Below are 25,204 nucleotides of genomic sequence, written 5' to 3' on the forward strand. Positions count from 1 at the left end.
CCTTGGCAGCCTTTTGCATCGTCCTGGCAGTGGCCCGGGAGCCCCCAGCCCCAGATACAAACCTCCAAAGGAGGTGCCATCTTCCCACATCCAGCTTTGGGATTGCTATCAGCAGGAACAGGCCATGGAGGGCCAGCAGAAGTTGGTCCTGCCCTTTGCAGGTGTGACTGTGACAACATCTTTGCTGGTCCCTCTTCCCACTTCCCCCAGGCAGCAAAGCACCCTCACCCCCCAAGGAAGAACATGTTCACAGACCTGCACTAGGCCACTGGGACAAACTCAGTTCTTCCAAGTAAATAGATTTGAGAGAAAGCAGTTTTTTGGGGTATGAAGCTAGTCCACCCAGCTCCTCCTGAAATCAGGGATTGGCCCCCTGTCCTGCCCATGCAGTGGAGAGAGAGTGGGCTTTGGGGTTCCGCAGACCGTGTGATCTCAGGCATGACCCTAACCCCTCTTCAGCCATTGGGGGAGCCAGGTAATTGACTCCATGAGAGCCCTAACACTGGACATACAGGCTGGGTTCAGTGACAGTTCTTGCTGCCGTGATGATCACTGACCCCAGCAGGGGAAGCCCTTGAGGCTGAAGGAGCCCCTCCGAGGATAGTGTCCCCGGTGCCCAGCTCCCAGGATGTGGCCCAGGGGGCAGGAGTCAGCGGGTGCCCATGACAGCCTTCAACAGGTCAAGAGTGCCCTCTGGTGCTCCCAGGCCAGGCACTGGCATCAGTAGGAAACGGACATTCATTCATAGAAGAGTTCCCTTGACAGCTGGTTCACTCAACAAATATTTACTGTGTTCTCACTATGTATGAGGCACTTTGTTTGGTATTTGGGATACAATTAGTGAGAAATACATCCGGGGTCCCTCCCCCCGTGGAGGCTGTGACTGAGTGGGAGAGAGAATCAAAATTCAGGGCCGGGAAGGAACAACAGGTTGCCGTGACTGTCTTTGACCTGGGCCTGGCCTGGTGGGAGTCAGTGCCCCGACTCCCAGGAAGGGAGGTGTGAGCCGAGGTCGGAAGGCCAAGTCGGGGCTGACAAATGGGAGCTTTGGGGGCATGTGCAGAGAGAGGGTACACCCAAGACAGGCCAGGCTGGGAGGGAACAGGAGAGGGGGGTCAGGGGCCAGCAGCCATGGAGTACCCAGCTTCATTGAGCAAGTGGTTGCCTCCCTAAGGGACCACAAGGTGGAGGGAACTTGCAGTAGCATCCAACCTGGGAAGGTCCAGGCTTAAACAAAAACTTTGCAAAACTATCAGGCTGCCCAGGAAGCAGTGAGTTCCCCATCACTGGAGGTATACAAGCCAGGGCTGCATACCCACCTTTCAGGAAGGACATCTAGGGAGACGTTGGCCCCAGTGGGTCATCTTCTATACAAGGGAGGGTCCTTCCACTAATGGGTCCTCTCTTTTGGGCTACTCAGACCCAAACTCAGTGGGACAGGATGGCACGAGCCCAGCCGGGGAAGGGGGCACTTCAAAGATTCACAGACATCCCTCAGAGCCAGGCCTCTAGTGGGCACTGGAGCCTCGGGGACAGTCACAGTGGGGAGGGGAGGCATTGGGAAGACAGAGCAGAGGGTCAGTAACTGAGGAACTATGTGGGATGAGGGGGAGTTGAGGAGGACGTCTCAGAGGTGACACGTGAGTCTGGAAGGAGGACTATGGAGGCAGAGGAGGGGTCCTTGAATGTCAGGCCAAGGGGCACTGCGGCTCTGCCCTGAGGGAGGGGGTGAGGCTGTATTAGGTGCTGACGAAGCCAGAGAGGGATGGTGAGGTGGGAAGCGTGCAGGGTTTAGGCAGGAGATTTAGGCTTATGTCCCAGGCCAAGATGGCCATGCCTGGCCTCCCCAAGCTTCAGTTTCTTCATCTGTGGAATGGAGGTAATAATGGCACCTGCTTAACAGGGCTGTGCTCAGGGTCAGTGACATCCAGATGAGAAGGCAAATGTGTATGTCTTTTAGTTCCACCCCTTTTCCTGGATTCTTACCCCAAAACTGGCCCAGCACATTACAGTCACACTCATTCAACCCTTTTGGGTGCCAAGCTCCAGGCTGGGCACTGTCATCTATAGGAAACCATTCCAGCCACACCACACCCACTTTCCCCAGGAGGAAACAGGCTCCAGGGAAGTTAAGCAGTTCACTCCAAGGTCTGCTGGGTAAAAACAAAACAATCAGTATGACCCCCGCTCCTTCGCTGTGTAGGAAGGATGGGCATGTGGGGATAGGAGGCAGGGAGGCTGGTGGAGACTGGTCCAGAAGAGAGGCCAAGTCCTAGGCAGGGGTGAGTGGGGGACTGGATGTGGACGTGGTTTGGAGAGATGATTCAGAGCTAGAATTGCAGGCTCACAAGCTCATTGATACATTCCAGGGGCCAGCCAGGTGAAGAAATAGGGGAAACTGGCTGGGTGCAGGAGAGTGTAAGGAACAGCTGGGCTTGGGCTGAACTGGGGGGATACATGCCCCATCTAAAGGGGGCGCTGCAGCTCAGCCCAAGCAGGTCGATCATTACCACATCTCCTAACATATCAAGAGAAGCTGGAGGGACTTCCCTGGTGGTGCAGTGGTTAAGAATCCGCCTGCCAAGGCAGGGGACATAGGTTCTATCCCTGGTCTGGGAAGATCCCACATGCCACGGAGCAACTAAGCCCATGCGCCACAACTACTGAGCCTGTGCTCTAGAGCCCACGAGCCACAACTACTGAGCCCACATGCCACAACTACTGAAACCTGTGCACCTAGAGCCCGTGCTCCACAAGAGGAGCCACTGCAATGAGAAGCCTGCGCACTGCAACGAAGAGTAGCCCCTGCTCGCCGCAACTAGAGAAAGCCCGCGCGCAGCAACAAAGACCCAACGCAGCCTGGGAGGAAGGAAGGGAGGGAGGAAGGGAGGGAGGGAGGGAGGGAGGGAGGAAGACATAAGTTTATTTTTTTTAAAAGTGCTTCTAGAGCTTCCCTGGTGGCGCAGTGGTTGAGAGTCCGCCTGCCGCTGCAGGGGACACGGGTTCGTGCCCCGGTCCGGGGGGATCCCGCATGCCGCAGAGCGGCTGGGCCCGTGAGCCATGGCCGCTGAGTCTGCGCATCCGGAGCCTGTGCTCCGCAACGGGAGAGGCCACAGCAGTGAGAGGCCCGTGTACCGCAAAAGAAAAAGAGAAGCTAGAAATACAAGTTTCATACAAAATCTTTGGATTCTTAAGGATTCCAACCAATCCGTTAACAGTGGGTGACCATTGTGTCATCCATGGAAACCAAAGAGGGCCTACCCCAAAGCCCAGGGTTTCAGAGAGGCTGGAAATTCAAATGTGAGTGAGGATGGGAGGAAGCAGGCAAGTGGACCCACAGACTGAGGCTCAGGGCAAGAGGGCAGATCAGGAGTGTGGCCTGGGGCATCAGGGGTCCCTGCAGAGCACCCGCTGTCGCCTCTGTGTCTGCTACGAGCTCTGTCAGTCACTCTGTCCCCTGGTGTCTTGGTAATGCTGTGTCTCACTCCCACCGTCTGAGCTGGGCTGTCCCAGGCAGGCCACTCCCCTTTAGACTGCCTCCATCATGTAGTTCCAGCCACAATGGGGCTGTCACCCTTCTGATCCATCCTGCTAGGTCTTCACCCTAGCAGAGGCTGCCACCAAAATGGGTGCCTCAGCCTGTCTGCTATTTCCATTGCCTTCCATCAGACCAGCCCCATGTGCCTGAGCTGGAGATGCCAGGCTAGAGGCAGCTCTCAGCAGACAAGCTCGATTCACTGACCCAGCTTCCATCCTCCCACACCCAATGGGAGTCAGGTCCGTCACCACCCTTCACCCCACCCTGGAACAATTTTTCATGATACCTAACAGGGTAATCATGTAACAGGCAAATGTGTAATTTAAGCAGGTACTTTGGGATCAGTTCAAAGGCATAGCACCATCTCTTCTAGCCACGATGTATAACGGACGTACGTGTAATTGCTTCCAGTGCATGCAAGATATTCACTGAGCATGCCCTCTCTGCAAAATAGAAGCCAGCTGGCTTTCTGGCCTCACAGAATCATAGACCTAAAGGGACCTAGAGATTTTCTAGGCCAAGGGTTACAAACCCAGATGCCCCTACAGAGCTGGCAGGTCACCTCAGCAGGATAGCAGGCCAGGTGTGAGGCCCTAGGGTGGGGTGGAGCCTGTAGCCTGGAGGCTAAAGGAGCACTTGACCCAGCAGGTATTGCCATGCACGTGGACCCAGGGTGCAAGATCTTCAACTTTTCAAGAAAAGTCCATACTCCAGATGTTTATGTGAAACGTCACAATTTTTAAATGTTGCAACAAATTTGGTTAGTTTTCCTTTTTTTTTTTTTTTAACTGCATGGACCAAACCAAACCTGGCTCCAGGCCAGCCCTGCCCTCTCCTGTACAGACGAGGAGTGGGAGGGGGCAGCGTGGGCAGGCCAAGGAGCAAGTGGAGGGCAGGGCTCTGACCTCGGCAGGCTCCTAGGTCCCCACCAAGCTAAAGCCCTCACAGCTTGCTATGAGTTAGGTGCAGTAGGTGACTGCAGAGCCCACTCTACAGAGGGCCCCAGATCCCAGGAAGGGGATCCCCAGGAGGAACCATGTGCCACCACCAAGGCACGAGCTGCAGCCAGGCTGGACGTAAGAAGTGGGGGTCCTATCTTCCCTTACCTTACGGTGGAATTCAAGTCTGGGAAATTGCTAAGCCCGGACAGTCTTGCTGTGGCCCATGTGTGTGCAAACAGCCTGGCCTGAGAAATCAGAACCACATGGTGCTGACCTGCCCAAGGGGGCTGCCCACCCACCCCTTTGCCCACTGGACAGCCCTAATGAGACAGCCTTTGCACAGGAATGTGCACGTCCCAGGCTGGGACCCCAGGCCCCAACAGCCTTGTGATTTGATGAATTGTCAACATCTGGGCCATAATTACTGGGTCCTGGACTGATAATCCTGGTAAGCCCCCTCATCCAGGGGCCCTGTTCTGGTGCCTTTGGAGGGCTCCATTCCCCAAGGGGATCTGTCAGCATTAATTACAACCAGAAAGCAAGATAGTCACCCAGCTCCGGCCAGTCTGAGCATTTACTCCTGTCTCCGTCTAAACACAACCCGTGTACTGATTTACTTCAGTTCAACAGATACTCTTAGCAATTGGGAGGGCTGAGCCATAGCTAACAGGGAGGAACAGAACCAGCCAGCCCTGTGCAGAGAAAATGGTTGACACAACTTCTTTGCCTCAGGGCTCCTCCGAGGCTTTGTTCCCTGATGAACATTGAGAAGCTCCAGTGATGGAGTCGGCATACTCCATGGCCCAAACTTACTTCCCCAAGAAACCTCCCCTCTTTTGCCATAGTCGTTAATATTTCTCAGAAGATGGCTCCATGGAACCCTGCTTAGGAAATACCCAATAGGGTGACGGAGGGAGGGAGCAAACCCATGAAGGTAAGAGATGACAGCAGTAGCACAGCCTGCTGTCCCATTGCCAGCCACTAGGAAGGCCACACAAAGGTCCCTCCCCAACACTGCCCACCCGAGAGCCAGTGCAGACTCCACCTCTGTGTCCACTTCCCTGTAGGGTCTCATGACTTGGGTTGGTCTGAAAGAGGAGACAAAGAAGACTAACCTGGGACCCATGTTGAACTTGTCATTTGAGAGAAGGACAAGACCTCCATTTTACGGCTAAGGAAACTGAGGCTCTGGGCTGCTCGGGTCCCTGAGCGAGGCAAGGGGCATGGGCCAGCACAGGGGCTGTGTCCTCCTGGCGTGCGATTCAGCGCACCACAGGGTTTTGTTTGCTTCCACACATCCGAAAGCATCCTGGAGCTCAGCTGATCTGCACCAGGGAGGAGTGATTTAAAGCAGAACCCAGGCTTGTAAACAGCTGTGGGGCTTCACGGAGGACAGAAGGGGATGAAAACCCCTGGTGAATTCCACAGCTTTGATCAGGCAGGGGAGGCAGCCGGCAGGAACCGAGCGCCTCCAGGCATAGTGCTGTGGCGTCTGACTCTCAGGATCACCCATTCTGTGTAAGCTGAGGCTCAGAGGGGGGATCTGAACCCAGGGAAGGCCCAAGCCCTGCCTTCACTCCACGGGCTGCCCAGTATCGTTCCTTCCGCTCCTCTGGTGGGCGACCCAGGGGGAGAAGCAGCTGGAGCGGCTGATGGTCGGGGAAGGGGAGGGCTGCCTTGATGGAATAAGACCCCATGCCACCAAGGCCATGCCTCCACCCAGTCTGGGGCTCTGCTCTTCCAGATGGCCTGGCTTCCCAGAACCAGCTTGTCAGCTGCTGGGGCACTCAGCCTGGACCTTGTCCTGCCTTGGTCCAGCCTGACTACTGGACCCACCCCATGTTTGTCCCTGGCTCCCATCTGACCAGCCCCTGACCCTTCCCCAGAATGTTTCTCCTCCTCTCAGAGCACCCAGAGCCAGGCTTGGGCCTCCCTCCAGCACATGGAAACACCTGGTTCATAGATGGTCCACACAGCCTGCCATCAGAGTTGCTTTGCTAAGACTCAGCCAGGCCCTGAGATGAGAGAGTCCAGTGAGGCTGGGAACATTGCCCTCCGGGAGACCCACAAGCAGAATGGTGGCTCAGGCAAATCTTGCAGGAAAGAACCCTATTTCATAGGGTGTAACCCCTTATTTGACCATAGTATTCCCTTCCCCAGGCAAGCCTGTTACACCCTGCAAGATACTGTTCCTCGGACACCAGTTTGGGAAAGGCAGTATGTAGGCAGTATGTAGAGGCAGGGCCCATCCTCTAAGGTTCACAGCCCAGGGCCCAGCCTCCCCCAGGATAAGAGGGGTCAGAATCATGCCCCAGAGCTAGGCAAGTCCATCTGACTCCAAAGCCAGGCTGTTTCCTTCTCCACCCCACCCTTCTGTGAGTCCCCTCTTCAGTGGCTCCCAGTCACCACTGGTCACCTATGAGCCTCTCCAAGGGTCAGCTGTTTCCCCAGAAAGAGAATTCAAGGGCCTGGGCACAGCCTTCTTGCCTAGGTGTCACCAGAGGTGAGCCCAGAGCCACCTCCTCAGACTAAGGCCATGGCTGTGGGTCAGCTCCACCCACAAGGCTGGGCCAGCACCCTCTGGTCTCTAAATATTTGCACGTGGGCATTCTGTGTTTGCCAAGGGAATCTTCTTGGCATCATATCTAACCACATACAGCTCCAATCTTGGGTTCCCAGGGAATTCGAGATGACTGTCCTTCAGCCCTGCGATGGGCGTTTCCAAGATTGCTGCTCTTAATGCCCCCTCTTGCCATTATTCAGCAACTACAGACTTTATTCATGTTTTTAAAACTCTAAGACCTGGGGGCCAAGGGCTCTGTGATCCCAAATACAGGCAGGGCCCTGGGTGGGAAACTTGGTTTTCTGCCACTTACGGGGTTTCTCACAAACGAGAAATCTGGGGACCAAGGCTGCACCATCAGTGTGCCATCGAGGACAGTCTTGGAGTTGGCAGAGGGGAGCATCCTGCCTGGAAGGCAGGATTCACTCTCAGGAAGGGGCAGCTGAGGTCTGGTCGTCAGAACGCTCTCAGAGAAAGCTGGTGGCATGGATTTTTTTCCCCTCTGGGGTCGAAGCCAAGGGAACATCCCCGGGCTCCCTTCTGCAGTGGACACTTCTAGAAAAGCAGGGCACCATGGCACTGCGTGCTTCACGTCAGTTGGAACTGGCCCTGGCAGAGGGTCAAAGTGGAAGAGGGTCCAGGGAGCTCTTGCCCAGGGAGGGTCTGCTCAGTGAGGGAGACACATATACCAGAAATCCTGGAAAGAAGGCAGAGCCTATGAACCTTCTCCCTAGGTTCCCTGGACAGCCATCTGTCACCCCTACTACCCTGTGCTGCAGGAGAGGGAGCACTCCATAGAGAGTGGGGCCTATTTCAAGCCCTTGGACAATCCCACTGACTCAGCTTCTTCATCTGCAGGAGGGGGCATGGCACCTGTCTCCCAGGGCTGTGGCAAGGGCAAACCCTGTGAAGGATGCAAAGTCAAGTCCAAAGCGAACCCTGCTCTGTGTCCTGGCCTTTATCAGGGACACCTTGGGCTCATCACTCTGTCCAGTTCCAAGGCCTGCTCATGTCGCAGCTGCTGCTGCTGGTGACTTAGCAGTGAGGCCCGCTGTGTTCTCCCTCCTGACATAGGAAGAAAAGAGCTTGATTTAATTCTAAGCTGCACCTTAGTCTCCTTTTTTGTTTGTTTTGTTTTGTTTCTTGTGATGAGGACTTTTAAGATCTACTCTCTTAGCAACTTTCAAGTACACAATGCAGTAGAGTCCTCACTGCTGTACATTACATCCCTAGAACTTATTTATCTTGTAACTAGAATGTTGTACCTTTTGACCCCTTCATCCATTTCAGCCACACCCACACCCACACCACCCCCCTACTTCTGGCAACCTCCAATCTGTTCTCTGTATCTAGGAGCGTGGGGTTTTTTGCTGTTGTTTTGTTTTAGATTCCACATATAAGTGAGATCATGTGGTATTTGTCTTTCTCTGCCTGACTTTTTTACTTAGCATAATGCACCTCAAGTTCCATCCATGTTGTTGCAAAAGGCAACATTTCATTCTTTTTTATGGCTGAATAGTATTCCAGTGTGTGTGTGTGTGTGTGTGTGTGTGTGTGTGTGTGTGTACCACATCTTCTTTATCCATTCATCCATCGATGGACACTTACGTTGTTTCTATGTCTTGGCTATTGTAAATAATGCTACAGTGGGGGTACAGATGTCTTTTCGAATTATTGTTTTCATTTTCTTTGAATAAATACCCTGAAGTGGAATTGCTGGATCATAAGGTGGCTTTATTTTTTATTATTTGAGGAAGCTCCATACTGTTTTCCATAGTGGCTGCACAATTTACATTCCCACCAGTAGCACACAGGGCTTCCTTTTTCTCCACATCCTCACCAACACTTGTTACTTCTTGAAAAGGAAGGAGCTTTACTTAGTTCTAAACTGCATCTTAGTCTCTTTTTAATTTCCATCTGCATTATGGCTTTTTTTAATCCATGCAGAATAGAGAGGGGCAAAGTTTGCACTGTGTTTGGCCTCAGGTCAGCAGGATGGACAGACACATGCAGGGCCTGGGCACAGAGTCTGCAGTGGCAACCACACTGGACAAGGTGACTGGGGGCCCGTGGGCAGGCGAGATCCAGTGGGCAATGGGACAGAGCAGGGAAGGTTTGAACAGAGGCGTGCAAGGGCAGACAAGAGGGGAGAGTGGCCAGAGGCCAGGCAAGACCACTGTCGTGGCTTGAGTGCACTGTGGACGCAGAACTGAAGTGCCTGCCATGTCGGCTCCAGCCCCCACTTCTTCTGGCTGCATGGCCTGGGGCAAGGCCTTCCCCTCACTGGGCCTCAGTTTCCTCCTCTGTAAGATGGGTATGATAACACCTGCCTTACACAGGGCTTCTGTTGTGATTCAGGCAGAGTGTGGAGGCCACCAATAGCCCCCAGAAGAGACCCAGGATGGGACTGGGCCCTCTGTGGTATGGCAGCTGAGAGGGCTAGGCCAGGGTGAGGGGTCCCACGTAGAGATGCCCAGAGGGACATGGCCCTGAGGAGGCCTAGCAGGGCCTGAGCATGGGGGATAGATGAGGGGCAGGACCTACTTTTAGAGGACTGCTAAAGGGAAAAGGCTTTTCATATGGATCCAGGTCAGGACAGCCAGGAGCTGGCCCAAGGAGACAGGCCAGCTAGGACAGCTTCTGATGAGTTGCAGATGGCGGGGACCGAAACTGCACCTGACCAGGATCCCCCAGGGCCTGGGCCCCCAAGACCTTGGAATGGCCCCACTCCCCCTCTCCTGGGACCCCATCTGCCCCCAGGCCATCACCCTGACATCCAGACCCTCAACTGAATGTGAAGCGAATGGCCAGAAGCACTTAGGAGACCAATTTTCAGAATTGCCCTGGTTTCCTGCCTGGAGTGAGGCCCTTGAGTGAGGGCACCAAGGAACGGTCGCTCTCACAGCATCTGGGGAATCTGCAGATGGCTGTCTGCCAGGGCAGTCTGGAGACTCAGCCAGGGAAACTGGCTGTTTACCACTGGACCCAGCAGGCAGGTGGACCCAGTCCATGGCACCCCTGTTGGATTCCTCTACACCTCCACAAGGGTGTAGAGGAATCCAGTGAGGCTTTGTCAAGTGGGTGGACAGTGGGAGCTGTTGGGAAGTGGTCACCAGCTGTCTGCAGACACCACAAAGCCCCCAGACCACTGAGAGGCCCCAGCTCTCTAGACCCACCCTGTTTGACTTTTGCCTGCAAAGACCACAGCAGTGCAGGGAGCTGAAAGAGCTTTCAAGACTCTTCCTGTTATGTCTTAGTTCAGGCTACTCTAAGAAAGTACCATGGACTGCATGGCTTATAAACCACAGAAATCTATCTCTTCAGTTCTGGAGGCTGGGAAGTCTGAGATCAGGGTGCCAGCACAGTTGGGTTCTGGTGAGGGTCCTCTTCTGGGTTGCAGACTTTCAACTTCTCACTGTGTTCTCACATGGTGGAGAGAGAGCTAGAGAGCTCTCTGGGGTCCTTTTTATAAGGGCACTAATCTCATTCATGAAGGCTCCATCCTCATGACCATTAGCCCCACCTCCACATACCATCACACTGGGGGTTAGGTTTCAACATATGAATCTGGGGGGACACATTCAGTCCCTAACAAGTTACAAGTGACAGAAACTCAATTCAAACTGGCTTAAGGAAAGAAATGTATTCGCTGACAGACAGAAAGAAGTATGCAGAGGTAGTTTCAGCTTCAGGCCCTTTGCGTGCCTTTCTCTCTGTCTCTCAGCTCTGCCTTCCTCTCTGTTGGCTCTTTCTCAAGCCATGCGGTGCCCCCAGGAGCTCCAGGATTAGCCCCATCAGGAGAAAAGAATCCTCTTTCTTCTAAAGCTCCACCATTCAAAGTCCCAGGCATGACACTCATACCTGAACTACTCACCCTGGCCGAGGGAATATGGTCACACGTCCAAACCCTATGGGGTGGATGGGGGTGGCTTTGAAGAAGAAACGGGCTCTGTTATCAGAGGAGGGGATTCTGGACAACAAACAGCACAGAGATACCCCCACCCTGAGTCCACGTGAAATGTACCCAAGACCATGGGCTTGGGGCAGGCTTTGGTCTCTTGTCACTCAGTTGTGCCTCTGGGTCGTAAAACACAGAAGAAATGCCTTTCCTGTGTGTAACCTCTGTGCTCTCTCACTCTCTCTCTCACTTTCTCTCTCTCTCTCTCTCGTTTTCCAGGGGCCACTGGGTCTGGATGGCAAGCCCGTAAGTGATAACAGGGCAGTTGTAGGTGGTCCTGGGATGGGGCTGCCCCTGGGGTTGGGATTTACCATGGATGCCAGAGGGAAGGGCCACTAAGAACCTGGTTTAGCATGGAGAGAAGCTATTTGACCATCAGACTTGAGTTTAAATCCAGCTCCACCACCTGCTGACTGTGCAACCTTGAGGAGGCCTCTTCACCTCCCCAGGCTGAGGCTTCTGTTTGTCAAACAGGCATATTAACTCTCCCCACAGGGATGCTGGGGATGCAAAGAACTGTGAACAGCACTGTCCCTGATGTCCAGTCAGCCCTCAAAACATAGAAGGCCCTCCCAGCAGACCCCAGGCACAAAGCATCCCCTCATACAGTCTCAAGACATAGATGGTGGACATCAGGCTGAAGAGTTCTCAACACCTGGACCAGAAGCATATGGTCCACTGGCATCCTTAGCAGAATGAATAAGATGCACACAGAGACAGCATAATAAAATGAATAATTGGATATGGATGAAAGGAAGGAAGGACAGATGGATGAATAGATTGATGAACAGATGGACAGATGGATGCATGAATGGATGGGTGGATGGAAGAAGAGTCAAATGAGGTAATGAATTGTACACACAGTTGGATGCATGGAAGAGTAGGTGAGTTAGTGGATGGATAAATGCATGATGGTTGAGCAGACAAGTGAGTGAAAACAAATGAATGAATTAACAAATGATTGAAGAGCTGACTGCTGATGGGTGCATTATTAAAGAAGGGGAAGAAAGAACCCACTCCCTAGATGGATGAGTTGTTGAATGAGTGAATGAGTGAATCCATCACTACCTGAAGGGAACATGGATGTTTTGGGAAGGAGGCCAGTGATTGAGGTCCCTGACCAAGAGTGTGAACCCCAAGCCGGCCCACTGCAGCCTGGCTCCCACCCCGGGGTCTCTGAGCTCCACAGTCAGTGCCTTGTGTGTGGCCTGACCCGCTTCCCTAGAAGTCCTGGTAACTTGGCAAGACTGAAAGAGACACATTTCCCTGCAGCCAGCCACCATGGCCTGCAGGGAGCCACCTCCACATTCACACACCCCCAGACCCTGAAGACAGTGACCTCCTCACTGGTACCTGGGCACAACGGGTGCTGAGCAGGGAGGGCTCTGTTCTCTGGGGGGAATGACGAGCACATGTGCCCCTGTCCAGAGAGGAGGCCAGTGACCGCCCCAGTCTCCTGTCTTCCTCGTGGTGAGCACTGAGGTTCAGAGCTTCCTTGGGGCCAGCACAGGCAGCCCTCATAAAGGCTGATAGGCTCGTATGTTTTTTCCCTCAGCTGCCCACAGCTCTGCTCAGCCTCACAGGCTCTTCTGCCCTCAAAGCCTCAGGGATGATAGAAGGGGGCTAGCCTAGTGCTCCTCACTCACACCTGTTCTTTCTCTATCTTCCTTCTCCAGGGACTTCCAGGCCCCAAAGGAGAAAAGGTAAGTGATGCTGGAAGCTGTCCAGATGCAGTAGGCTGATAAAGGAGGCCAGAAACCTGCCTTCAAACCCCAGCTCCAGAGTGTGACCTTGGGCAAGTTACATCCCCTCCTGGAGCCTTACTTTCCTCATCTGTGAAGTGGGGCTAGTGGTGTCTACCTCCTAAAATGGTTACAAGGCTTACATTTGACAATTTAAAGTACCTGGAGGGTTGAATCCGAGTTCTCTTGGCACCAGAGTGTAACAAAACTCAAAGCACAGTCTACCCAGAATGACGAGTTTCCAAAATAATCAATCCTGAAAAGGGGAAGGTGCCAGAAGAACCTGTGGAATTGAACACTGACTGATGATGGCATTCTTGTGGGGAGGACACCCCCCCCCAGGAAAACAAATGGCAGAGAGCTAACCCTGAGATATTTGCAGTCCTCTGTGAGAAGGTCTTCCCTGACATTTGGCACTAAATGTCACGGTCAGCCTCCTGGAGGGCTGGGAACTCCAAGTGACTTGGAGGGGAGCAGGAGAGAGGGGAGACCTGTGTGTCCCACAGTGGAGTCAGGGGAGGGAGGGGCCATAACACACCTGGGTGTGGTAGAACCGACGGGCACTTCTAAGGCAGGGCAGGGCAGGGCAGGGCTGGGCTGGGCTGCCCCACTGCGATGTGGCCCGCATAGGTCAGGGCAGCCAGGGTTCCGGTCCACCCTCAGGGCTGAGCAAGGCACAGGATCTGGTGTTCAGAGCCTCAGGTTTGCATTACAGCTCCACCACCAACTGTGTGGCCTTTGGCAAGTTACCCAGCTCTCTGGGCCTCAGTTTCTCCATCTGTAAATTGAAACCAACCTCTCATGGGGAAGACTGCGCGAGGTAACGGTCTGAATGTTCTTTGTAGATGATGAGACACTCGTGCAGTTGGCAGGTACAGTGATTGCCTTCCTGCCAATTCTGGCTGATGCCACCGAGTCATAGAAATGATTAAGGTAGGGGCTTTGAAAACAGAGAGAAATTGAAGTCTTGGCATCTACTGCTACATAGCATACTGCCCCAAAACTTGGTGACTTAAAACAGTAAATCAATTATCATCGCTCATTATTCCCAGGTTCGGGGGCTCCACTCTGCTGTGTCTGGGGGCTGCCAATAGATAACAGACCACCTGGCTCCAAGCCCTGGATCTATTAGCTGTGTGACCTTGGGCAAGTTACTTAGCCTCTCTGTGCCTCAGTTTCCTCATTGGAAATGGAGATAACATAGAGCCTGTATGGTTTTTTTCTTAGAATGAAGTGAGACTGTGTATAGGAAGCACTGAGCACAGAGTAAATGCTCCACACATGTGAAGTAGTAATAAAAGTAGTGGTGATGTATCACCCTGTTTTTTGTTCCTAGGGTGCACCAGGAGACTTTGGCCCCAGGGTAAGAACTGAGCAAGACCCTCCCTGATCCCACATGGTTTGTTTCATATCATAATAAGGTATACGTAGCGTTTCTTCTGGATCCCTATGCTTATCACAGAAAAAAGTGAGCAAGTAGCCCCTCCCCACCCGTGGTCTATCTCGCTGCCTGTTTTCACTTCAACATCCTCTGGGTGGAAGCCCCAAGCACCTTGATTTGGCCGAGGCTGCCATCCCCTGCACAGACAGGGACTCTCTGGCAGACACCCAGTCACCCTTATCACCATAGATGGGCAGACAGTGGGGTTGGCACTGGGCCCAGACTGGAGACTGATCTTCCTGAGGGCAGCTGGCACCCAGGAAGAGGGAAGACTGTGGATGGAGCCAGCAGCCCTGAGCCCAGAGTTCAGCTCTGCCACTTAGCAGCTGAGTGACCTGGAGTGAGTCACCTTCCCCTCTGAGACTCAGTTTCTCCAACTGTGAATGGGGATGACATCCTTTACCCCAAGCCACTGAGGTGAAGATTCATGGCAATCAGGAAAGTGGGCACCCGGCACCCCAAGTGGGAACAGTACATCAGAGTCTCTGTCCAGCCCACCTCTAGCCCTTCATGGCCCCTGAGTCCAGGGACCCAGAAGTGCCTTGTTCCGAACCAGGGTTCTCCTCAACGCAGGCTGAAGCAGAGTGGAGACCACTGCTGGTTGGGCCCCACAAAGCAGGTCTTGGCAATTTGGTGGGGAGCTTAGCTGGGGATGCCCACTCGTGGATCTCTGTGCAGCTCAGGCTTTCCCCAGGCTGGTGGGGGCATTTCTAAAGGGGCTTCCCAAGAGCAGCATTCTAAACGGCAGGAGACCAGTTAAGAGCTACCTCCAGAAGGGACACAGTAGCACGTCCACTGCATTCTATTGGTCACAGCAGTCACAGGGCCCGCCCAAGTCAAGAGGGTGGAGAAATGGACTCCAGCTCTTGGGGGAGTGCGAGGTCCCATTGAAGAGGAGCCCGTGGGATGGGAGTAAGGATAGCACCCATGTTTGGAGAATGTGGTCCGCCACTTCCAATGACCAGGCTTCCTCTCTCCAGGCGGGGTTAAGTGGCTTTGCCTCCAGAAATAGCCTGGTCATTTCTAAATCACCCTCCTGCCTTTCTCATCACACACCTGTTTGCCAACTAGATGGTTTTCCCGAGGCTCAGTCCAGGATTTATAAGTAGAGACCATCACGTGTACAATCGCCGAATCCTCAAGGTAGACTGGCGGAGTCTGGGCTGCTGGTGTGTGCACTCCCCTCGACTCACCCCACATTCCCAGGGGGAGACCTCAGCCATCCGATCCTGGCAGGAGGAGGAGGAGGAGAAGGCTGACCAGCCTCATTCCAAGTAACTCGGGAGAAGACCCTAAACCCCCTCGAGAACCTGCTCAAGTATCTACACCCATTTTCTGCCTTGATAAGGAGCTTCCAGGCCAGTGGTTCCCACCCTGAGCCCTTGAGCTAGTAAAGGAGCAGCAGCGGGCGGGGTATCTTCAACTGATTCCTAACACAGTGTAAAATGAGACAGGAGTGACCCGCCACTACTGCCACTCTGGTTGGGTGACCTTACCAAACTCAGTTGTCTTTTGGCTGGAATTCTATCTTCTTGGTCAGGACCCTGGCTGAGTCAGACTGATCAGAAGATCTGTGTGGTGGACACTGAGAGCTTCAGTTAATTTTTTCATTAGGAAAACAAGTGAGCTCTGTCTTAAGTGCAGTGGTCTAGAGAACCAAGTTCTCTCATATCATGGGGTCACAGATGAAAAATACTGTCTAAAAGAGACTCTTGCCTCAGTGGCTAGAGGAGACAGTGCCCTTCCTAGCTCTGTAACCCTGGGTAAATGATTACATTCTCTGACCCCTGGCTACTCCATCTGTAAAATGGGACAATAGCAGTGCCCTGGCCAGGTGGTCGCAGGGTTGGGTGAGATAACCTCCAGGTAGGCCTCACTCCTCAGCACTTGGCACACAGCAGGGGCCCAGTCCACAAAAGGCTTGTTCCTTTCCTGGTGACAGGAAGGTTCGGAACTGCTGGCACTGAGCCAGATGTGCCACATTACTGTACCCTGAGCCAGTGCTGGGCGGGCACCACTGAGGCAGCAGGAAGTGCTGGGGGCACTGTGGTCTCTCCTCCTCTCCTCCTTGCAGGTGGGGCCACAAGGTGAGGGCTCTGGCTGCCTGAGGTCTGACCCATTACTAACACAGCCAAGAGTGAGCGATTTGGTGCTGCATGAGAGAGACGGTGTGGTCCTTTGTCGCTCTTTTTTTTTTTTGAGATAATTAAAAACTCACAGGCAGTTGTAATAAGTAATGCCCCGTGTACCCATCATCCAGTTTCCCCCAATGGTGACATCTTGCATTGCTGTAGTACAACCTCACAACCAGGAAATTGACACTGATATAATCTGCCAACCTTATTCCAATTTCACCCATTTTACTTATTTGTGCATCTACTTATTTCCATGCAATTTTATCACCCTTGAGATACATGCAACCACCACCCAAAGATCCCTCCTGCTATCCTTTTATAGCTGCAGTTACCTCCCTCCCTGCCCCCATCCCTAACCCCTGGCAACCACTAATCTGTGCTCCATCTCTATAAATTTGCATTCCAAGAATCTCATGTAGATGCAGTCACCTAGTAGCCACCTTCTGAGATTGGCTTTTTTCACTCAGCATAAATCTCTTGAGATGCATCCAAGTTGCTGCATGTATCAGTACTTTGTCCCTTTCTATTTATTGCTGAGCAGTATTCCATGACACGGATGTACCCCAGTTGTTTAATCATTCACCATTGAAGGACATTTGGATTGTTTCCTGTTTGGAGCTATTATGAATAAAGCTGCTGTGAACATTCATGTATGGGCTTTTGTGTGAACGCGTTTCTGTTTATCTGGGACAAATGCCCAAGAGTGTGCCTCTATCACTTAATAAAGCAGGAGGTGACCAACCAGGAAGGTCTTTCAGGAGGCTTGCAGTCCCCATTCCAGAAGGAAGGGGGCTGGTTGGGCACTTGTGCTTTGTCCCACAACTAGTGTGTCTCATCTCTCACCTAAACACCGTAGCTGGGCCTCAGGCACTGAGAGCTGGAGACATGGAGCATGCCGTGGAGTGTACAAGATCCTATTGGCCTCTTATGCAGAGGTATAGGGACCTGTCCCTTTGTGTGGCCACCAAGAAGTGGCAAGAGGCCCAATAACAAACCCCTTTCCTCTCAGCCTGCCGAGGGCTGGGAAGGCGAAAGCATCTGGCTGCCCATCTGAGGAGGCCTCTCTCTGGAGGCCAGAACCCCTTCCCCTCAGCCTCAGAGTCATGCTGGGCCCCATCTCTTTCAGGGAGATCAAGGGCAAGATGGAGCTGCTGGGCCTCCAGGGCCCCCAGGACCCCCTGGGGCCCGGGGCCCTCCTGGCGACACTGGGAAAGATGGCCCCAGGGGAGCACCAGGCCCAGTGGTAAGAGAGAGCATGGAGCTGGACCACCCAGGACGTGGTTCTGTACTTACCAAAACTCCAAACCCTGATCCTAGAATCAATGCCAACCCTAGCCCTATCCCAAACACCAACCCAGACTCTTACTCCAGTCACACCTTAAATCTGACACTAACCTGGTCCTTAACCCCAATTTAGACCTTGACCCCAAACTCACTCCCAAATCCAGATCCACACCCCCAATTCAGATTGTTATCCAGACCCTAACTCTCACCCTTACAGACTCTGACCCAACTCTTATCCCCACACTCTAACCCCACATAGATTCATAGACCCTAACCTTGGTTATAGTCTCAGTCCCAGTCCACACCCTGAGACCCATATGAGGCTGCTGTCTCTGCAGATCTCTACCAACCTCTTCTCCCTCTCTCTCTCTCTCCCTCTCAGTCTCTCTCTCTTTCTTTTTCTCTCTCTATTTGTTCTTTACCTCTCTCTCTCTTTCTCCCCAGTACTAACTAAGCCTCGGTTGTCCTCCCATCGTCCTAACCCCAATACCGGAGGCCAAATCTCATTGTACTGCCTCTTTCCTCCACCCAGGGGCTCCAACCTGTACCTTCCCTCCAATGCAGAGCTGGCACCTCCACCACACTGCCGCCAGGGTCCCCTGTCAGGGCAGCTACTCAGTTGGCTCACCAATTCCATGTCATGTTGGGCATATAATTCCCTGAGCCTCAACTTTCTTGTCTGTGGGGTGGGGACAGTGATGCCCACTTTTCACAAGTTTGGTGAGGACAAGGTGTACTTGCAGCCCCAGCCCAGGGTCTGGCGGGAGATGGGGACTCAGTCAACTGTGAGCCCCTGCCTCCCCTCATTGCTCTCCTCTTATGCCTCCTTAGGGTGCCAAAGGAGAAGCTGGACAAGATGGCGAGATGGTCAGTATCCAGGGCATTTCAGAGGCCCAGGCTGGCAGGACCGTGGTTCCAGGCCCAGAAGCCCCTCTCCCACACACACCCACACCGGGGTTGGGTGTGCGGCTGTATGTGTGTGCACACCTGCACTCCTGCCCCCCACCACCTGTGGGGAGCAGATGGGCCAGGACTCCAGCCCCAGCAGAATTCTCACAGACCCAGACCCCTGGGAGGCAGCCTGCAGTCCACTTGTCACTGCTTGAGATCTAAAGCAGATTTCTGTCCAAGATACGAACAGGTGGCACAGCCGGGTTCCAGAGACAGCCCTGCCTGCCCTCTGGGACTTGGTGTCACCCTTTATAAAACAAGGATGCTAAGGAAGACAGCCCGGGAGCCCTGTCTGGGATCACGTTTAACATCCCTTCTTCTCTCATTCCAGGGCCCGAGTGGACCCCCAGGGCCCAAGGTAAGTTCCTCTCACTCCTATCTCAGGCCTGGGGGTGGGGGGCTCCCTCACCCCACCACCTTCCCCTCCCCTGCCCCCACTGAAGCCAAAGTGGCAGGGTTAGAAGACCAAGTTCTGTAACCTCAGGCAAGTGACTTCATCTCTCTGTGCCTCAGTTTACTCATCTGTCAAATGGGGTCATGATAAACTTTTCCTGCCTTTCCTTCACAGCAGGTTGTGAGGATCGAATAATAAAATCCATTAACTTGTCAGCTCTCTTTTCTTCCCTCCTTGAGCAGCACCTGCCAGGGAGGGAAGGCACGCTATGGTCCTCCATGAAGGAGCCAGAGCCCCTGGACTGAGCAGGAGGGAAAGGTGGGAGAGGAGCCCTGTTTAGTGAGTGCCTGCTGGGAGTCAAGGGCCTTCAATGCATTCCCTCTAATCTCACAACCACCCTCTGAGGCTGGGGGAGTCAGGGCCTCTCTTTCAGGAGCAGTGACTTGCCCAGGGTCACTCAGCTTGGGAGGGACCAGGTCAGGGTCAGAGTGGAGTCCAAGACCGTCAGCCCCAGCACCCACATGCATCTCTCTGAGGGGCTCGGGATCTCTGGGCTGAGCTGGATGGGGGTCATCAGGGCCACTTCTACCAGAGGAGCAGGTGCCTGGTGTCCAGGTGGCTCTGACATCTCTTGCATCCCCACTGTCTCCCCTGCAGGGTGAGCCCAGTGTTCCTGGAAAGAAGGTGGGGGTGGCTGTGGACGGCCTTCTTGGCAGGGATGTGGGAAGTGGCTGGAGAGAAGGGCAGGGGCTGGGCACGGTGGAACCCAACCTAAGTCCTGACTGTGGGTGGCGGCTCTGACCTCTGTCTCTGAAGCCAGGATCTCATTCATTCATTCATTCACTCATTCACTCACTCTTAGAGAAATACTTCAAGCACATACAATTGCTCAAACATATCAGATTTGTTCCCAGGTCAAACTGGTTCTCAAAGTGTGATCCCTAGATCAGCAGTATCAGTGTCACTGGGGGCGCATTAGACATGTGTGTTCGGGGCCCATCCCAGAGGCCCCGAGTCAGAGACACTGGGGGTGGGCGTGCTCTGTTCAGGCAGCCCCCTGAGTGGTGCTGACATGTGCTCAAGTTTGGGAACCACTGACCCAGATTAATCTTCCCCCATTGCTTCCCGTGGCCAGGACTCCTCCTCCTCTTCCTCCTACTGGGCTCAGCAAAGCTGCCCCCTCCTCCGGGGGACCGTCCCCAGCCACCTACTGAAACACATGCTCTCCCTGAGTCCCTCTCTATCCCACCATTCTCTTATATTCTCTTGTCTACTTCTCGGCATGGGCCTATGAATTTATCTGGATATTTCCTTGCCCTCGGTCTCCTCTGACTCATTGAGCAGGGACCCCATCTGCCTGGCCTGCAGAGGGTGCTCAGAGATGTTTGCTGACGGAGGGAATGAATTCCCTCTCCTTCACCCACCCATCCATTCCTTCTGCACACACCTGCTAAGGTGTGCTCTGGGCTAGTGGGGACAGGGGACAGAGGTGGATCTGACCCCACCCCTGCCCTGGAGGGACGAGGAGGGAAGAGGGGCACTGCCCCAACCCAGTATGACCAGAGCTGCTGCCAGGAGTGGACTGGTGTGCTGGGGAGTACAGAGGGGGGATGGCCAACTGACTGCCAGAGGACCCAGCCAGTGTGTGCATGTTGAGGGCTGCAGCCTCCACTGTTCTCTCCTCAGGGGGATGATGGGACACCAGGCCAGCCAGGGCTCCCAGGACCCTCAGGGCCCAAGGTAGGTACATGTCCCTCCCTCAGTGGTCCCCCTGCCTCCCACCTCCCCAGTTCCCACCTGCCTGGTGAAGCTCTACACGACCCTTTCACATCATGGCACATGGGTTGATGACCAGAACAGGCCAGGGGGAGGCAAGCAGTAAGGCCAGGGTCCCACTCACCAACGGGCCTGGCAAACCACCCAAGCCATTTGCCTCCCCTCACACCCTCAAGTCTTCTGGTTCCCATCTTAGGTGGCCCCACTCTACCCAGTCCCCAAGGCAGGAACTGGGGGTCTTCCTTGCTTCCCCAACCCCTTAAGACAACCACCAAATCCTGGCCAGCCTGCCTCCAAACTGGCTGAGCCCCTGAGCTGCTCCAACCATGCGCCAAGACCAAACCAGAAGGGGCCTTGGTCCTGAGTCCTCTGGGCTGCACCGAGCCCATGCTCCCCAACCCCTGGGTGGGCTCAGGCACGTTCTCAGGAACTACTCCGGAAGCCCACAGACCCAGGCGGCCCCCAGCCTGCCCCCAGCACTCTCTCACAGCACACGCCTCTGTTGCAGGGCAAGCCAGGGAGCGCGGGGCCTCAGGGAGAGAATGGCGTGGACAGAGCCCCTGGGGCCCAAGGTGACATCACGGTCCACTGCTCTGGTTCCCAAAGGCCCATCACGGGGGCGATGGGTTTCACCTCCAATTTGCCCTTTTAAGTTGGGAGTCCGGGAGGTCCCAGGCCCAGGGGTCTTGTTTGATTGGCAATCAGAAGCCCACCTGGGGGCAGGTGGCAGTGGGTCTGGGTGAGTGATGAGGCCTCCACTGTGTAGCCTTGGGCTTCTGGGCCTCAGTGGCCCATCTCTACACAACGAGGGGTCAGAGGAAGGTCTCATAGGCCCTCCCTCAGGGAGCCCCGTTCCTGGGATGCCAGTCACGTCCACTTGGCCCTGTGTCCTTTGGGGAAGAGGGGACTAGAGGGGGCAGGGGAACTTTTGGCTTCAGCCCTGCACACCTGGCTGCAACCATGCGTCTCCACAGGGGGAGCCCGGCCAGCCAGGCGCCGATGGAGCCACAGGGCCGCGGGTAAGCAGTCTTCCCCCAGCCACACCAGTGGGATCCAGGGGCCTGATTCCTTCCGAAGCCCCTGTCCACCAGAGACCTCAGAAGAGATGGCAGGAACTGGGAGTCTTTTTTTTTTTTTTTTTTTTTTTTTTTGCGGTACGCGGGCCTCTCACTGTTGTGGCCTCTCCCGTTGAGGAGCACAGGCTCCGGACGCGCAGGCTCAGCGGCCATGGCTCACGGGCCCAGCCGCTCCGCGGCATGTGGGATCTTCCCGGACCGGGGCACGAACCCGTGTCCCCTGCATCGGCAGGCGGACTCTCAACCACTGCGCCACCAGGGAAGCCCTGGGAGTCTTTTTTAATAATAATAATTCATTAGTGATTTTTTTTTTTTTTTGCTTTTAGTCTCATAATACATGCTTTTGGCAAAATGTTCAACTATGGATGTGAAAATAAGAGTCCCGTCCTCTCCCCTCTTCTCCTCCTCCCCAGGAAAGTGTCTGCCCTCCCAGACTCTTTTCTTGGCATATTCAAGCACAGACCTAGATTTGCGACATACGGCATTACCCTCCCCCTGTGGGGCCTTGCCTTTCCCCCAGCCCCACATCACCATTCACCCCTGTCTCTGGAGCACAGCCACCGCAGCTGGTCCCAGATCTTTTGTGATGAGCCCCTATCAACACACTTTTAGAACTACATCCCAGACCCTGTTATTGGCCCTGTGATTTCGAGCAATCACATCCCCCTTATGCTCCCAGAGGCTGCCTTCCTCCTCCAAAACACAGGTCTAAGCCCGCAGCCTGATCGTGCAGGTGGCCAGGGAATTGGATTAAGCATTGAGCGTGGGAATTCAGTGTACACCTTACAGTTCCATGAAGGTCATAACCGTGGAGGCAGCTGGCAAATGATGCCCTGGCCTGGGTCTCTCCATCCTGCGCAGATGGCCTCAGGCCTGACCAAAGTGCTCACAGACCCCGCTGCTCTCCTAGCAGAGAAGAGTCCAGTGGGGAGGTGAGGTTCTGAAGGAAAGGTGAGGTTCCAGCAGCAGTGCACATGCCTGTGTGGACGCGTGCCTGTGTGGACACATGCATGTGCAGACACATACATGTGGACATGTGTGTAGGGGGGTGGTGTGCTCAGAACCAGGAGCGAATGGGAGTGTCAGTGCCTGGTGTGTGCAGTCTCCACCTGAGGTTAAGAAACTGAGGTAAAAGGGCAGCATCCAGCCAGCACGTCTTTAGTTGGCCCGCGCAGTGTTTTGGAGGGTTCGGGTGTTTTTGTTTGTTTGCCAACATTTAAAAATCTGAAGCACTTCACATCAAAATAAGACTCTCCATTTTCTCTCAAGAACGCAGGGATGGGCCTCAGTGGGCTTCAGTTCCCACGTGAAGGCAAATCACAGCCACCCCCAGGCTAGGCGGAGGTGTGTTCCTCAGTTGGCCCCAGGCATCCCCCTTCCCTTGTGTTACCCCCTGCCTGGCCCCTGGAGTGCTCAGTCAGGGTGCCAGTGCCTGAGAGAATGCAAGAAGACACCATGCTGGGGCCGCCCAGGGTACAGCTGAGAGCTGACCCACAGCTCACTGGCCTGTGTGCAGCCCTGGTTACTAGGTTCTCTGGGTGGGTGAGACAGAAATGACTACCATGCTTTTCCCTGAAATTCTTCCTCTTCTTTCTGCCTCAGGGTCCCCCAGGCCTCAAGGGCGAGCAAGGAGACACGGTGGTAATTGACTACGATGGCAGGATCTTGGATGCCCTTATGGTAGTGTTCCTGGTAGACCCTGATACACCCTTGCTGTTCTTTTCCTGAGGGAATATCCATTTACTATGTGTATAAGTCCTGCACCTCTTTACACAAGGGACCAGTGACAGCTTAACACAAAGCCTCCACATTCACCGGGTGCCTGATATGGAAGTCAGCACTGTGTGGAGACCCACACGATGCTGAGAGAGCTGCTGTAAATGGGGCCCATGTGGCCCTGAGCTCCTCAGAGGCCAAGGCAAAAAGGGAAGCTCACCCTTCAGAAGCAGGAGGCAGGGCCTCCCGGGGCCTTCCTACGGAACATAGGCTGGAGGGGGCTGGGTCTTCTAATGACCTCTGGGGGAGAAGAGTGTGGCAAGGCCTGCACCGGGAGGCTCAGGAGATGTGTGGCCTCTGAGCCCTGCCCCAGTGCTGGGCAAACTTGGGACGCATCATCAGTGGAGTGAGGGGTTGGGTGCCAGCTGTTCACAGGTACCAGGGAGGGGAGCTGGGCTGGCGAGAGGTGGTCCTCAGAGACAAGCCTGGGTGTCAGCACCTAATCCCACCTGAGCTTCAATTTCAGTTATCTCCTACAGGCCTCAGGCGAGCACAAGCTGATGGTAACGGTGCCCACCCCAGGCCTGCATGGCGTGGTGTGGTGTGACGTGGCCCAAGGGCGTGCATGTGCATGGTTGTCCAAGGGCCGCATGGAGAAGCCCTATGAGCTCAGAGAGGCGGGGAGTGGATTTTGGATGCCAGATGGGGACAATGACTGGATTCGATGGGCAGTGGGCAGACATAGAGGGGTGAAGGGAATGGTGTGGAAGGTGGGGATAGCTAGAGGCAAGGAAGCCACCGGGGAGGCATGTGCTGGGCCTGAACCTGGAGAAGGGTGGGTGGAATGGAGGAAGGTTGTAAGACCAGGGGTATCTCAATGGAGGAGCCAACAAGAAGGGGAAGGTTTCAAGATATTGGAAGCAACCTTAGTGTCCATCAACAGGTGAACGGATAAAGAAGATGTGTGTGTATATATATACACACACATACAATGGAATTCTACTCAGATATTTTAAAAAAATGAAATTTTGCCATTTGCAGCAACATGGATGGACTTGGAGGGTATTATGCTAAGTGAAATAAGTCAGACGGAGAAAGACAAATACTATATGATATCACTTATATGTGGAATCTAAAAAATACAACAAACTAGTGAATATAACAAAAAATAAGACACACATATAGAGAACAAGCTAGTGGTTACCAGTGGGGAGAAGGAAGTGGGGAGGGGTAATATAGGGGTAAGGGATTAAGAGGTACAAACTATTATGTTTAAAATAAGCTACAAGGATGTATTGTACAACACAGGGAACATAACCAATATTTTATAATAACTATAACTAGAGTATAACCTTTAAAAATTTGAATCACTATTTTGTACACCTGTAACATATAATATTGTACATTAACTATACCTCAGTTGTTAAAAAGTGGGGGCAGGTTCGTGAGAGGACGTGGAGGGAAGAGACCTGGAACTTTCTGGGCTGGGGCCTGGGCAGCTGCAGCCTTTGTGAAGGGGCATGAGTGTGGAGGGTGATGGTGGGCAGCGGGCCTGTGGGAGTCCTGGGTGGGGACAGGAATTTGGGAGTGAAGACACCATCTCCTCCCAGTGAAACCTAGGGATGCCCAGGACCAGCAGACGGCACCAGAGTTCACAGGAGAGGCAGAGAGCACGGTGCTAGGCCACTG

At 53.9% G+C, this 25,204-nt stretch overlaps 1 protein-coding gene across 1 annotated transcript in view; it reads left to right on the plus strand.

The window, feature by feature from the left end:
- COL23A1 (collagen type XXIII alpha 1 chain) overlaps positions 1-25,204 on the plus strand; it is a gene marked incomplete at both ends in the record, with an annotated part of 351,203 nt that overhangs the window by 315,335 nt on the left and 10,664 nt on the right. The window contains 12 exon segments of the mRNA XM_079701429.1: positions 11,220-11,246; positions 12,677-12,703; positions 14,079-14,105; positions 17,445-17,561; positions 18,434-18,469; positions 18,885-18,911; positions 19,605-19,631; positions 20,634-20,687; positions 21,232-21,285; positions 21,287-21,295; positions 21,698-21,742; positions 23,402-23,479. Of these exon segments, the coding sequence (XP_079557555.1) occupies positions 11,220-11,246; positions 12,677-12,703; positions 14,079-14,105; positions 17,445-17,561; positions 18,434-18,469; positions 18,885-18,911; positions 19,605-19,631; positions 20,634-20,687; positions 21,232-21,285; positions 21,287-21,295; positions 21,698-21,742; positions 23,402-23,479 (528 nt within the window).

The sequence above is a fragment of the Hyperoodon ampullatus genome, assembly GCF_949752795.1.
Source record: "Hyperoodon ampullatus genome assembly, chromosome: 4".
NCBI classification, from domain to species: Eukaryota; Metazoa; Chordata; class Mammalia; order Artiodactyla; family Ziphiidae; genus Hyperoodon; species Hyperoodon ampullatus.